This window comes from Cydia pomonella, chromosome 15, assembly GCF_033807575.1.
Source record: "Cydia pomonella isolate Wapato2018A chromosome 15, ilCydPomo1, whole genome shotgun sequence".
In the NCBI taxonomy this organism is placed as follows: domain Eukaryota; kingdom Metazoa; phylum Arthropoda; class Insecta; order Lepidoptera; family Tortricidae; genus Cydia; species Cydia pomonella.
Genome location: NC_084717.1, coordinates 10,261,375 through 10,274,583, shown reverse-complemented (window position 1 = coordinate 10,274,583; position 13,209 = coordinate 10,261,375). Strand labels below are relative to the sequence as shown.

Here is a 13,209-nt window from a genome sequence, read left to right as displayed (position 1 = left end):
TTATATTTGTAAACCCACATACTATCTACATGGCAAACTCCTTTGATGGTAAACGATTACTGTGGCTTTGGAACTCTTATAACGTGTGCTCTTTTGTAGTCGCGATGTCGAGGTACTTTATAAATGTATATGGAATAGACGATTCGTCATGCAGAAACGAGTTTGAATGGAGGGGATTCGAGAAGTCTTTCACACACAAGGTTCCTAGTTGCCTACGGAACCCGAAACAGCGCAATCATTCATATGACTGATACTGCTTATATGCAGTTAAGATACTGATATTTCCACTGTGTCTAAGCCGAGTTGGTTCAGACTATTCTCAAAGCAATTATAAGCAATAGAATACAATATGAGCACAATATCTACACCAAGTATTCGTAAATGCAGAACACACTTATACCGGTTCGCTTGAAGCAAGCGCTCGCTGACGATACGCAATCGGAAAACAACTGGATGGCAATTCAAACTTATATTTTGATGTCTAATTGATGTCAGTGATGTCATTCGCGCGTGCATTTCGCTCGTACTTGTTCGTACATGCATGGGCACGAGCAAAGACTCACGGGAATTCGCCCGCATAACAAAGTGAACTCATTTAGATACCAAAATGTAAGTTTGAATTGGCCTCCTGCTCAGTTTCGGACAATGATCGCGGATGCTCACCATTAACATAATTAACGTTAGTAAAACATTCTTATTAACGAAAGTTTGCATCTATTATTGATCTCGTAGTCTCGTACTTTCGAGGATTGTTATATTTAAGTACAAAAAGAAATTATAGACGTAATTATCTTCGCTCATTTCGGCCTAATAGACCGTGGTTTAAAACTTAATTATACGCAATACGAAGTCCCGTTTTTAGGGTTCCGTAGTCAACTAAATTAAATTTTTAGAGTTTATTGTACGACTTTGTCGGATTTATTGATTTATATATCCATACCAAATTTCAGCTTTCTAGCACTAACGACCACGGAGCAAACCCTGGGACGGACAGAGAGACAGACAGACGGACATGGCGAAAATATAAGGGTTCCTAGTTGAGTGAGTAGATGAAAGCCAAAAAAAAAAGAAGAAAGAGAAAGTGCTGTTTACCAAAATAAATAATTCAGTCTGCATACTGCCCACGATCCCACTGCTGAGCACAGGCCTCTTCTCATGTGCGAATTTTATATTTAATTTATATTATTATAGTCTTTATATATTAATATAGTCCCCACACTGGTCCAATGCTGGTTGGGGACTACACATACCTCCTCACGATGTTTTCCTTCACTGAACAGCAAGTGGTAAATATTAAATGGTATTCCGTACATACCAGTATGTTTCGAAAAACTCATTGGTACGAGCCATGATTTGAAGCCGCGACCTCCGGATTGACAGTCGGACGTCAAGGGGCCGAGTTTTAGAGTTCCGTACCCAAAGGGTCAAACGGGACCCCATTATTGAGACTCCTGTCCGTCCGTCCGTCTGTCACCAGGCTGTACCTCATGAACTGTGATAGTTAGCCAGTTGAAATTTCTGCAGATTATGTATTTCTGTTGCCGCTTTAACTCAAAATCAATATTTAAGGGAACCCTTACAAAAAAGTGATTTTTAGATAATGGTACGGAACCCTTCGTGCGCGAGTCCGACTCGCACTTGGCCGATTTTTGAATTTAGAGCACTCGAAAACTCGTTTTCAATTCTATTAGTATAATTTAAATGCCTACGAAGTAATATTGAAGGGAGCCACATGAAGTCGAGCTCTCGAAAATCTAAAATCGGCCCCCAGATCCACTCGCTCACCATCGCTTCCAAGTATTACTGTTAGTAGTACATACTGTTGCCTAACAGCCTAAGGTTACCTACATGTGATTTTATCTTACTTTTTAATCTTATTATAAACATCCAAGAGGTCAGGATGGGACTTCATGTCTTCACTCATTTAATAAATTTAAATAGTTACTATTTCATATTATACGTACTATTGTTATGAGCTTTGGCATCACATACTGTTAGCGTACCAGCCGTAGGCTTTTTCACATAGTACTAATATAAAGTGAAAGAATATCTTGTTATTGTGACCATGTTGTACGTTGGCTCAAATTCAATTTGTTGGTATTTTTCACGTCGTCACGTTAACTACCTTGTTCTACATCGATAGCCTAAATAGCTAGGCTATCGTGTGTATACAACAATTTCTTTCGTGTTATCTATGGGATGATTGGTATGTACGTCCTTGCCTTGGTCGAAGGATTGTAAATAAATACAAGGACTAGAAACCGGAAGATTGATATTTATTGAGGTTGATAATGATAACAACATAATATGCGAAACGTTAGGTCGGACTTAAGGTTATAAAATGATTATAAGTTCTAAATCTGGGAACACGGTACCCTGGCAAGATGAGCCATAAGTAGTATTAAGTACCTAAAGGACAACCTTTCTTTGGTTTTGTAAACTTGTAAACCAGATTTTTAGGGATAAATCGTATAACCACAATATCCACATATACTCGTACATATTCGTATAAGTACATACATACTTTTACTTCTGTGTAGGTTGGTAGGTAATTTTATTTTGCCTAAAAGGATCAAAATTGCGACACTAAAACCTCGTAAATCAATTATTCAGGTAAATCAATTCAGACACGAAAGGAGAAGAGTTTTTTTTAATATTTGTTTTGTTTTTCAACTATGAATGTTATATTTGCTAGCTTACTTTAAATGAGGATTAACTTCTGGTTAGACGGAATCATCGCTTACCAGCGTTACGAAACATTCAACAATCGAACAAAAGCATGTGGTGACATGACATGCAAACATTTTAACAAGAAATAAAATGTGTCATACATATTGTTCAAAATGTTGAAATGCCTGCGACGCGTCTTCACTTTCACCCAGCGCACTGACACAGGAAAACGGCTATCTCCGGACTCACCAGCACTATTAGATCCGCTGTTGCGTTTACATCTTCTTCTGTTCCCTACAAAGTCTAGGGGTCAAGACTAAATGGATAGGCCAATATATCGTGCTGGACATTCCTTTAGCAAAGCTGGTATTGCCGGTAAAGCAAAGAAATAAACACTTTATTAGCTCGTGATAAGAAGCATGGTAAGTATTGGATTTTTCCGCGGCGCATGGTTTTCCCATGTAAAAGTTGATTAGTGTAAATCACTAGAAGGTTGTTGATTGATATCATTCGTGTCCTAAATTGTAAATAAATTACAGTTCTAATGCTTATTTATTAGAAACGGCTAATTGTTTGTTTACTTAAAACTATGATTGTATTAACATAGGTATGATTTTATTTAGGAATTTTAAATAGATATCGAAATTTCGTTAGAGGTTATTTTGTAGCTTATTATCACGCTTTAGAACGCTTAGAATTAAATAGACGTGAATACCTACAGTTGAGTATCTATTTCAAATTTTTGAAGTTCGCGGTTATAGCCGTGACCCGTCAACGCGATCGTTCCTCTGGAGAGCAAAAGGAGCATTTTCGGAGATTGACCTCCAGGCAGGCCACTGGACTTTCCTCATATAAATACTTATGCAACGCCGCTCAGAGACCCATTATCTAATTATTGCGTCACACATTATGCAACATCGATTATTGACATTTTGCTAATTTGCGTCGATGGTTGGTTTATTTCGATTTTTACGGGTACGCGAATATTGACAGTTTGTTTTGCTGAACCGGTCTAGCGTCAGGCACTATGAAAGTAATTGCACATGGATAATATCTATGACCTACCTAATGGATGTTTGCGGAACTTTTAAAAACCAAGGGATAGTAAGAATCCTTGAAAGTTTACCATTTAACATTTTTCCTTTATTATTCTTAACCCCTTTCTTCATTTTTCTTGTTTGTTTTTCCCAAGTGAAAAGTTGTTTTGACGGGAAATGCCTAGATTTTTGAGAGAAAGTTGGGTTTTCCATCTTGTTCGATCTATTTTAACGCATTCAATTTGATGATATAAGTATCCATTGTCAAAACCTAAAGTTCAAATTGAATCTTTGAATTTATGAAGGTTACTTAACATAAACCTTAACTAAGCTTTTACAGGTATTTTAACCCTTTGACCACCAATGACGTTAACACATTCACCGCTAAGCTACAGTCGTAGCGCTACGTAGCCGATAGCATGGATTTCCCGGTATGTAGCGGAAATGCTTTGTGGAAGAAAAACGACAACGTGTCGTGATTAGCGCTGAATGGGTTAACTTAACTGACGCTCGCGTGCCTTCATACCTTCATGCATTCCGACAAAGTTTTACGATAGGCAATGTTCAAAGTGTTAACCCGGTTTTGCTAATCTCCTGATATAGCTTGAATATCACACGGTCTACTGCTAAACTACTATATTAAACAAATATTGAATGCATTATGACGCCATGTAAGTAATTTTTGAAAATACCTTCTATATACTTGAATAAATAAGACAAAAGGGGACGAACGCCCCGAAACCGCCTTTCCATACAAACATAGTCCCCAGTTTTTTCTCTGGATATTAACATTATTGAAAATATTTTTACACAATTTGATGTGTTTTAACCTGATTTTTTTCGACTTTTTCAATATTATAAGAATTAGGAGTATTTAGAATTTGTATGAAACCTGTTTTTCGCTCCTAAGTTTTATAATCATTGAAAACGAAAAAAAAAACAAACCGTCGGGCATAGATAGAATACAAAAAAAAAATTATAAATATTTTTCATAATGTCAATATCCAGGGAGGAAAATGAGGACTAAGTTTGTATGGAGAATCGATCGTCCCCTTTCCTCATAACGAAGGTATATCTTCATCCAATTTAAGATCTTACCACTACCTGGGGCCTATTGAATAATAAAATACAAGCTAATACTATTGGTGATTTTACATACAAAATCCCCATACGTATACATATTGTAGATTAGTTACTGAATTGATCGCTAGATGTCGCTTTTTAAAATTCAAACTAAATAACGATGTGTTTTCCTAAAACAATGGAGTCAAACAGTTATAGTCAAGTCAGTAACCAAAAATGAAGTGACAGCGATACAGTGAAGTAGTAGTAACAGTAAAGTGATCCTTAAAGTGCAGTTTTTAAGTGCGGATTTACAACAGTCAGGTGCGAACAAATAATAAGTATTAGCTTGGACTTTATTTTACAATCTGGCCCTGATAAACTCTTCAAAAAGAGTAAATTCCTAAAATATCAAGTTAACTCGGGTAACTCGACTATCGGAACAAATAAAGCTATTCCACTTTAAGATGATATCGGTGTCACAGGCTCCAAAACGCGAGAAAGTGAACGCGGCCGTCGACCCCGCCGACACGGATACGCGTCCATGTAATTCAACCCGCAGCCGAATTATCATTTTCCTTATGATTATTACAATTACGTTTAAGATTAATATAAAATTATTTGAACTTGTTTCAATGTATTTTTTGTCGCGTTATTTTTTTGTACGTCATTATAATTGTTTGGATAATTTGACTGGATTATACCTGTAGACACAATACCCATATTATAATTAGTGAGATTTAATTCTACATAATTAAATAACAACCAGTTTATTCAAAGTAAGAAATACGCGAAAGTTTTGTTTCGATTATCATATGGAAGACATCAACGCGTCGCAACTCCCAACCTGAATTCTACAGCATTTTTATTGTATTTTTTAGAAAATACATTTTTGAAAATTTTGAAGAGATACTCCACACATCGCATTTAAAAGTATGTGTCTCAATCGGATTGATCTACATCTTAGAGAGACATTTTTTTTGTTAGTCTATAAGAGAATTACGCGTATTCCGATCCGCTACTTTTGATGAAAGATTTATCTACACTAAAAAATAAAGCTAATCGAGCCGCCTTTGTTCATTTTTCGGAGAACAAAAGCTACTTATTGACCAGATAATACCTAGCCTAAGCATATTTTAATTTTATAGAAGAAGATAGATCGTAAAGGTAGGTTTATTCTAAAAGATTTCCAAATAACTCATTCGGTCAATTTCGAGTTCTGATAATTTGACTGGCCGTAAAATTAATGATTAGAACTTCAAATATTGGCATTTAAATTAAAAATTATAGTTACTTAAATTAAGTATGTATAAACATATGAAGTCCTTAAAATCTAGGTCTATACTACGTGGGTAAAAAACATGAAATTTTCTTAAGGTGCCGCAGGTTCAGAGAGCGGAGTTTTTGAAAATTCGTACGGCTTTTTAAGATCATACGGTTGCCAAAATATTAATTTAATTGGTAAAAATGACTAAACTTGAGGATTTGCTCTAGTGACGTCACCGATTCGAATCCTGATTTATTGACTATCGCTTGACAGAAAAAAATCACGAACATTCAAACGCACTTTAAAAACTGTAACAATTTGTTCACAAAGCTAAAAATATGAAAATTGCTTCTAAAAATGCGGCAACTTATCGAATACATTCTTTTTTTTCGTTAAAATTTACAAGAGATTACATTTCAAAAACATGATATCCGCGGTCCGAGCACGCACACCCATCTCGCTCACGCTTGCGCTCAGTGGGGGTGAGAGAAGAACAAGAACCTACAGGGCCATAATCAAAATCGTTTTTCCTGCTACAGAATTCAAATTCAATTCACCAAGTTATGAAAATAATCGATTTGTCCATTTTGCTTGCGCCTGCCTAATTCGCAATATCGTTTTTGCTGTGCACACATTGCGCCTGCCGACCGCCAAGACGAGCAAAGCGAAGCGCAAAGGCACTTTTTCTTGAAGCACTTCGTCGTTTTTTTGAACCCTCATAACTTGGGTTTGGATTATATCAAATAAACAAAATTCTCGGAATAATATGTCAATAGTGGACTTATTTAGCATAAAAAAATTTAATTGCATGGCTCTTATACTTTAGATTTTATGAATATCTAAAAAACCCGATTTCGTCACCGACTCACTCACTCACTCACTGATGAGCATCAACACCCTTAGGGTACTTCCTGAAGTCCTAAGAAGCGGAAATTTGGTATGTACTCGTAGGATTAGTACATAAACAACAAAAAAAAATCCAAAACTTGAAATTTTTCCCCTAAGGGGGTGGAATTGTATGGGGAATCAACAACCGCTGAACCAATTTAGTTGAAATTTGATATGTACATAGGTGTTGCCAGGAACCACCAACTGCTTGAAAGTTATTCTCTGGTGGTCACTGGCATTTCTTTTTCTAGAAGTTCCTTATGACTGAAGCACACCTTTAAATAATAATTAATGATCGCAAGCGCAGTTCGCACGCCACGCCGTCTCGCAACATGTGTTGCGCAACGAATTATTACGAGAGCAATCGGACCCATGTCCGGTCGATGCTCTATCCTTACGTAATTGACTTTGGACAGCCCCACTTTTGTCGCCGCGCGTTATTATAGCGCTTATTATATCTACACGGTCGCCTGGCACTTTTTGTATGGAGGCTAACTAGCTTTCCTACAAAAATTGCTCGGCTACCATGTAAAGCACGACCAGAAATATATGATCATTATCAAGAGGGCGCTGTTATTCTCATATGGTGACAGTTAAGTTTAGTATGAAAAATTTGGTTCCAATGGAATTCCGCAATATAAGGGCGCGTGATCATATATTACTGGTCAGGGTTTATTTAGATGTAATAAGCGCTTGGATTCAGACCAAGATAAGTTAGCAGCGATTTTGATAGCCCTAACAGGGCAAGTATTAAATAAACGTCATAATTTCATAGAAGTCAGATGTTTGAAATAACACGGGCTATCAAATTCGCCGCTAACTTAGCGTGGTCAAACTATATGCTGGTGCGGATTCATAAGCCGCTTCAGTGTGCGGATCGACTTCCAAATCTTTCAATGTGAAGTTCGTGTTAGGCGAGGAAAGCTTCCCCCGAGAGGCACACTAGCGGTGTAGGGCTAAAAAAATCTCAACTTAAGGTGCCGTAGGTTCAGAGAACAGAGTTTAAAAAATATCGTAGTGTTTTTTAAGGGTTCCGTAGTTCACTACTTACCCTTATAATTTCGTCATGTCCGTCCGCGGCTTTGCTCCGAGATCGTTAGGGCTAGAAAGCTGAACAGAACGGTAAAATAAAAACTGAAAGAATTTTTTTATAGGGTACCTCCTATATAGAATGTTTTATTTTCGCTTCAACCCAATGGTGTGGGGTATCGTTGGATAGATTTCAAAACGAATAATGGTTTCCAGCAACCATTTTTTGAAAATGAATATTTTCGAAAATAATCACTCCGAAACAAAAAAATGTATACTCCTTTCTAACTTTAAAAACTGGGCCTAGAAATATGAAAAAAAAAAATCGTGATGCAAAAGCTTTATAAATACTTTCAATGAAATCTATAGCCAACATCATCGGTCCAGCCGTTTTTGAGTTATTGCAAAAAGTAACTTCTTAGTAAAAAGACGTACATAGCGCTGCGACAACTTACTGTCCTGCGCTGCCCAACTTACAGATACGACAACCCAGGACAGACCGTCCTGGCGCCTTAGAACGAGGAGAGCCGACCCCAAATAATGGGAAGTGGCAAGGAAGAAGAAGAAGAGACATAGCGCTGCGACAGTACTCCGCCTTTATGCATGTAATGTACATGATACTTACTAATAGTCCCCGTTAAGCCTATTCTCACAGAATGGTAACTACGGAACCCTACACTGAGCATCGCCCAACATGCTCTCGGCAAAAATTTAATTAGCAATCTTGAGGATTTTCTCCTGATAGAAATCCGGTCGATAGAAAATAATGAGAACATAGGTCTAAAACGCACTTTAAAAAATGTGTAACAATTTATTGCACCAAAGCCTAAAATATGAAAAATGCTTCTAAAGCACACTTTAATTTTTGAGAAAACTCATCGATTTTTTTAAAATTCAAACACATGATATCCGCGGTACCGAGCACGTACACCCATCTCGCGCACGCTTATGCTTAGCGAGAGTGAGAGAAGAACACGAACTACAGGGCCTTAAATCGAACTTAATATTGAGTTGAACATAATTCAAAATATTCTTATTTTAAAGTTCTTGACATGACATCGACACTTTTCTTACGATTTTTAACATTTTTATGTCGCTCAGGAACTCGACGCGTGATTAGGTATACCTATAGGTAATTTTTTTAAAATTAAATTAAATGTTTAATATAAGTATTAGCAAACATGTTATTTTAAATTGATTTAGAATTTAAATACTACATTATTATAAAGCACTGCGGGCCTAGCCAAGATGTCAATCGCACATCAATAAACGTCAAACCAATAGAAAAACCCTCGCCTGGTGTTTTCTATCAATGATACTCATCTTGGCTAGACCCTCTGGAGTATCTTCAACGCAGACTTTTATACTATTTTTAATAAGTTATTCAAACTTCCCATTTTCATTCATTTAAATCACAGTCTCGATGCTTTTGCTCACAGATGGCGCTGCGATCTTCAATTTCATTACTCGTCGGTAGATGGCGATACATACTATCTGCGCCTGGAACTTTATCGCTATCGTTTATTTTGCTTTCTCCAAATACAGCAGTCTGCATTTTGGTCACAAACGGAGTTATTTTACAAACAAGAAGTTTAATACAACTAGCTTCTTCGCCCTGGCTTTGTTCTTCCACGATGTCTTCTAACAAGTCAGGGAGTGATTGGTTCTTGGCTGTAGCGAGGATGTCCTGCAGTTTCCGGGAGTTTTTGTTCAGGATCCATTGGGTTGTGTCGTCGTAACGGTATGGGCGGTTAGACCTTTTCGGTCCGGCGAGGAAGGTCGATATCTGAAATTGAATTTCGAAAAATTGTTTAGCTTTGACCAAACATCTTTTTTTTTTATACTACGTCGGTGGCAAACATGCATACGGCCCGCCTGATTGTAAACAGTCTCCGTAGCCTATATACGCCTGCTACTCCAGAGGAGTAACATGCGCGTTGCCGACCCTAAATCCCCCCCGTCGATGAGCTCTGGCAACCTACTCACAGGCAGGAACACAACACTATGAGTAGGGTCTAGTGTTATTTAGCTGCGGTTTTCTGTAAGGTGGAGGTACTTCCCCATCAGTTGGGCTCTGCTCTAGATCTGGAATAACATCCGCTGTGTTGTGCCCCACCACACAAAGCGAGATGACATTCACAATGCCCATACCTCTCTTTTGGACGTAGTTTAAGGACGTACCCGGGTCCACATCTGTGCATCTAGTGTAAAGTTGTTCGATAGTGTGACGTACCCGTTTGCGTTAAGTCTCATTTTGTATGGGATTTTGAGTTTCCAAAACGTCCCGCTTGGCGCGCTGTTTCTAAATCCCATACGAAATGAGACTTAACGCAAACGCATACGCCTGCACGTCACGCTATCGAATAAATTTACACTAGGGGTTCTGAATAATGGACAAGTGTAAGGCGAATTTGTCACCAACAAATTAGCTGTTTCACTAGACTAGTAAATCAATAACTTGGTTTTGCAAAAGATAATGCAGGTACTAATTTTTAATCAAATGTGATACTGCGGGCAAAACATGTTGAGAAGGTAAAGTTGCTAATGTTGACGGAATACCTTCTATGTCAGTTACCTTCTCACGTACGAACTCATGTCCAACCCATATATTTTTGATGATTGGCTGTGCGAGTAAATATGCCTACTTACCATTTGTGCAACAAAAACCAAAGCATTGACAGCAACGGCACTAATCTGATTGGGCTGCAAGCCAAACAGCCTCACCAATTTCCTCAGCGGTGCCATTGGACTTGGAGCTTCTTCGACATGAGAATAAGGTCTATTTTCCTGCGCAAAATTTTCTGTTTCATCTTCGTAACCCTCTAGGGGTTTGCGTCGGTTTATTTGTGGAGGGTTGGCGTTTTGGAATGCGCGGACGACGAATTCAGCAACTTTTAATGCTATTGATTCTGAACCTGGAAGGAAAAAAAAAACATTGAGAATCAAATATTGCAACTGCAATGTCATCATCATCATCTTCGCGTTATCCCAGATTTTTGCCACGGCTCATGAGAGCATGGGGTTCGCTTGGCAATTAATTGCGAGGATTGGCGTAGAGAGCGACTGCCATCTGGTCTTTCAGTCCAGTAGGGGTATTTTTATTAGTATTATAGGGTTAGTCAGGTTTCTTCACGATGTTTTCCTTCTCCGAAAAGCGGCTAGTAAATATGAAATAGTAGGTACATATACCGTATCTACATAGTATCCAAAAACACATTTGTACGAGCCGGGGGTTGGACCCGCGACCTTCGAGTTGAAAGTTGCACGCTCTTACCGACAGGCAACTGCAATGTATTCTAAATTTAGTGTTGTAAGTAATTCACGACACATTTCTCATACCAATTCCCATAAAGCAAGCTCTTATAACAAAATAGATAATGTATTACTGCATAAAATATAGGACCATTAATAGGTACCTAATGCTAAAAAGGTCACATAGTAATAATATTACTTGTAGATTGTACTTCCAGTACGATTAGTTAACTTAGTTTAAGATTTCTAAATAATGGGTTCTTTCAACCTCTATTTCACTGGCTAAAATCTTAGTCTGGTAAAAGAAGCGCAATACTTTCTTATACATACAAAACTATGTTTTTCCCACTACAAAGAAAACGTAAATTGTAGAGGTATATGTATGAAGTCGAAGATAAAAAATATAATAATATATCGTTGTTATATATAAGCACTAAACAATAAACTTATGTTTATTAATGGGCTCGGCTAAATCATATCTGATTCCAACATCTCAAAAAAGAAAAAAACTTACCAAGAAAGTCCTTCGCAAACTTCATCCCATTGCTCAAATGATCAATTATTCCTTCATTTTTTTGCCCTGAAACCACGTTCAGCACCAAAAACAATATACACACGCGTGCTGCCATCTCGAGAGATCTGGAAGAACTAGTATGTCACTGCGCTTGCGATATGCTCCGCTTGTTGAGCTAATGCGCACGAGTAGCAGAGCATGCGACCAATTATTTTAAAGGCTATATAGGATGTAGTTTCATGTAATACAAATAAAATACATGTCTGTGGATACTTCATTGGAAAAAATGTATGTAATTATTATGATATATTCAGTTAAGAATGCCGTGTTGTACATTTATAAGGATGTAGTTATTTTGCCGCTGCTAATAGATGGCGTTACGGGTATTCTCGCGTCTCACGTATAATTTTTAAGTTGATCTGAGTTTGAGTATTTTATTACTAGTTTACTAGAACATGCAAGAGAAATAAGCATTTTTTTTTAACTTAGTTTTCAATTTACTTAATTTCCAGACCTCTGGATTATGGGGCGACATTTAATGACAGGTAGAGAGATACATTGACAAACACAGGTAGAAACGATCACTAGTAGGTACATACTATGGAAAAGTAACGATAATTGAGTTTTCACCACACCAACTGGTAAAGGCCCTCTTGATTGTTCAAAAACGAATGAGAAAGTTGCATTTTGTCCATGAGGGGCAAAGTAATCAAATGTAAATTTTGAGTTGGTTCCTTATGTTAACTACGAATAACTAGTAGATTGACTTTTAAATGATGATTTTGAATTATAATTTTTTTATTATGTTCATTTGGATTTGATTTCTTTGAATTTTTTGGTATTTCATAGTTAGTAGTTGCCTCGTGTTGGTGTGGTGAAAAATTTTGTGTTTCCCTCGGAGGCAAAATTTGTTTAACCCTCGTGCATTGAAACCCTCGCAACTCTCAAGATTCCACTTCTCGAACCACTCGCTATGCTCGTGGTTCAATTTTGGAATCTTTCGCTTGCTCGGGTATCAATATTAGCACGAGCGGTTAAACAAAAACTTTGCCCCCTTGTAAAAAAAAATAACTATTATGTACTTATATGGGAAATCTGTACCTGTGACCACAGATTTTTATCCGCATACGGATGATTTTCCGCAATGCGCACTTCAAGGAGGTTCCATAGGTACTTGGCAAATTTTCCGGAAATAAAACGTAAATGTGGCCCCTAAAATTCCTAGGTATGATCGGTACCTACAACATGCTACAACCTATAACAAAATGTTAGTATGTGTTTATATGTTATTGTGTAAATACCTAAATAAAAACAAGTGACAAAAGTATAACATATCAAACCTCCTGTATATAACGAAATACAAAGAAAATGAAACAAAGACATACAATGGAACATCGGCCTTCCAACACTTTCATCAGCGATATTAAAGTGTTGGGACATCATTTCCTAACATACCTAAATTGTCCCACATCTCGCTGTAGGTAGACAAA

At 37.4% G+C, this 13,209-nt stretch overlaps 1 protein-coding gene across 1 annotated transcript; it reads right to left on the bottom strand.

The window, feature by feature from the left end:
* Window positions 1–9,099: 9,099 nt before the first annotated feature.
* Window positions 9,100–12,341, bottom strand: LOC133525586 (uncharacterized). Its single transcript, XM_061861891.1, has 3 exons — window positions 11,720–12,341; window positions 10,603–10,868; window positions 9,100–9,739 (listed from the first exon to the last, which is right to left on the bottom strand). The coding sequence occupies exons 1-3, from the start codon at window positions 11,832–11,834 to the stop codon at window positions 9,353–9,355; spliced, it is 768 nt and encodes a 255-aa protein (XP_061717875.1). The 5' UTR covers window positions 11,835–12,341; the 3' UTR covers window positions 9,100–9,352.
* Window positions 12,342–13,209: the final 868 nt, after the last annotated feature.